This window comes from Tupaia chinensis, unplaced genomic scaffold, assembly GCF_000334495.1.
Source record: "Tupaia chinensis unplaced genomic scaffold, TupChi_1.0 Scaffold000333_1, whole genome shotgun sequence".
In the NCBI taxonomy this organism is placed as follows: domain Eukaryota; kingdom Metazoa; phylum Chordata; class Mammalia; order Scandentia; family Tupaiidae; genus Tupaia; species Tupaia belangeri.
The window spans coordinates 2,301,218-2,303,462 of NW_006159827.1; the positions used below are offsets into that span (position 1 = coordinate 2,301,218).

The following is a 2,245-nucleotide window of genomic DNA, read 5'->3' on the forward strand; positions in this document are numbered from 1 at the left end:
AGGTTTTTTTTTTTTTTTTTTTTTTTTTTTTTTTTTTTTTTTTAATAAAGCCCTCTGAGGTGTTGTCTTCCACATCCTCTGTGACCTAGAGCCTGAGAAATTCAAGCTAAGATTCCAAGACCTCCCACTTCAACACCTTGCACCATTCTGCAGCGACACTGCAGTAAGCTACAGACCGAACCTTACGCCCTCTGGTTTCTAGCCAAGGTCAAAGGCAACTTCACTAGTAAACCCCGTCCCCATCTCCTCCAACGTTATTTAACTTGTGGAACTCATTGCTGCCTTGGAAGGGTCTTTTGAAGTAATTGTTCAGGCCCTCGTGAAATGGCTCTATATTCCAACTCTCTGTGTTTTGCAGAGACTCCTACACATGGCCAGTTTCATTTTGGATGGTCACCTGAGTGTCCCATCAGCCAAGTTGCTGTTGATCTCGTATACCTGGACCAGTTTTTGCACATGGGCTGCAACATGTAATATTTTTCTCACACTTAAGACCTGTATCCTCGAGCAGCCCCAATGCCTAATAACCTTGTCATTTAGGCACTATAAATGTCAAAGCAAGATGCTAACGGAAGGTTTGCTTATTGAGATCCAGACTTAAGTCTGGCTCTCCTCACCCAGGTTGAAATGCCCTCTTGGTCTGGATTAGAGATGAAATCTCTTGAGATTTCAAACAGATGCTAATGGGTACACATCCATGCACAGCCTCCCAGAGCCTGACTGCCACTGAGTTACAATATCGTCACCACTCTGGATGTTGACATCCATGTCTGTTGGACTGTCCAGGGAAATTTTTTATCCCATCATTTTGGTCACATTAATTTTGAGGCCACTTTCTGTGTTGCCAATGAATGTTAATTTTCATTTTGGTCGAAAGGCAGAAAGGGGACATTGGTCTCTGGTTTCTCTTTCTTCCTCTCTGCGGCTTTCTCTGTTCTTGTTTTCCCTGCCTCTCTCTCTTTCTCTCTCTCTCTCTTTCCTTTTTGCTCTGCAACTGAGCAGCAGAAGAGATGGAAGGCTTAGGCTGCCCCACTTTCCTTGGCTGAGCTGTCCCCCTGCTCCCCACTTTGTGCCCCACCCAGCATTCCAGTAAGTCGATACGGATTTGATATCCTGCAACGTTGGGATAGCTACGTTTCCTTGTCAGAGATTCTATTCTGCCCACAGAGCACCACACCAAGAAAGCAATCCTGGGGTGATTCAAACAGTCCTTTGGCTTCTAGATTGGGCAGAAAAAAAAAAAAAAAAAAAAAAAAAGGAAGACATATTTTCTTTTCCTTTTATTCCACTTTGTAAAATTTAAGAGAAAGGAAAAACTCTTAGGCTTCTTTTAAGGAACACTCCAGTTGGGTGGCCCTAGATTTTTCTTGATACTTGGTGCCCAACACCTGTATTAAGAGTCTCCCCTCTTGCTGGCCAAGGGAGTTCATTAGATAATTTCATGTTACTGCTGGAGGTTCTGTGATAACATTGCTTTTCCAGTGTGTCACACTCACACTGGAACCTCCAGCAGGAAGAGCTGAGTTCTACCATCAGCCTCGATCGCATTCTGTTTGGATGACCTTGGGCAGATTTCTTCATGTCTCATAGGCTTATTTGCCTAATGTGTAAAATGGGTTTGATAATTCTTCCCTACCTCCCAGGGTGGTTGTGAGGTTATCATGCAATGTAAAACAAGGAAATGATCTGGGACATTCAAAAGCAGAAACCCAAAACATGATAAACAGGTTACTGTGTTACTACCTTCAAGTGACTCTTCCACCTCGTATTTAAAACCTGTGACTTTCCATTCGATTTTTGGCATGCTCAGCTTCTGCATTTAGATATCCAAAAGCAGACCCGTTGTAAGAAATCCCACCCGCACACACACACACACACACACACACACACATCCTGAAAAAATAAGTAATTTTTGAAAAAGAGATGACATGGACTTAGCTAACCAAATTGACATGGATCCAAGATGGGCTTGAAATAAACTTGCCTGTTGTTTCTTTTCAATATGTTGGTCCGTGCTGGGTTTTGTTTTGGTTTTGCTTTTGTTTCTTTTTCATTGCATTGTTTGGGTGGCATGATTTTTGGATTCCCCTGTTTCTGCCCATGCATGTCCTGGAGTTGACAGCATTTGCTCAAACCTCAAACAGCTGGGAGAAGTTGGCTAGAAGTTGCCTCCATGGCTGGGCTACCGGAGGAGACAGGTACCACAAGCCCCGTGAGCCGAGCAGCAGGACTCTCATTTATCTCG

General features: G+C 43.5%; 1 protein-coding gene across 4 annotated transcripts in view; it reads left to right on the forward strand.

The window, feature by feature from the left end:
* SRGAP3 (SLIT-ROBO Rho GTPase activating protein 3) overlaps positions 1-2,245 on the forward strand; it is a 287,471-nt gene that overhangs the window by 229,760 nt on the left and 55,466 nt on the right. For 2 of the 4 annotated variants that reach the window (XM_006152033.3, XM_006152036.3), the window contains exon 12: positions 1,003-1,089. The exons of the other annotated variants lie outside the window; for them this stretch is intronic. In XM_006152033.3, the coding sequence (XP_006152095.1) occupies positions 1,003-1,089 (87 nt within the window). The remainder of the gene's footprint in view (positions 1-1,002; positions 1,090-2,245) is intronic. 4 annotated transcript variants of the gene reach the window in all.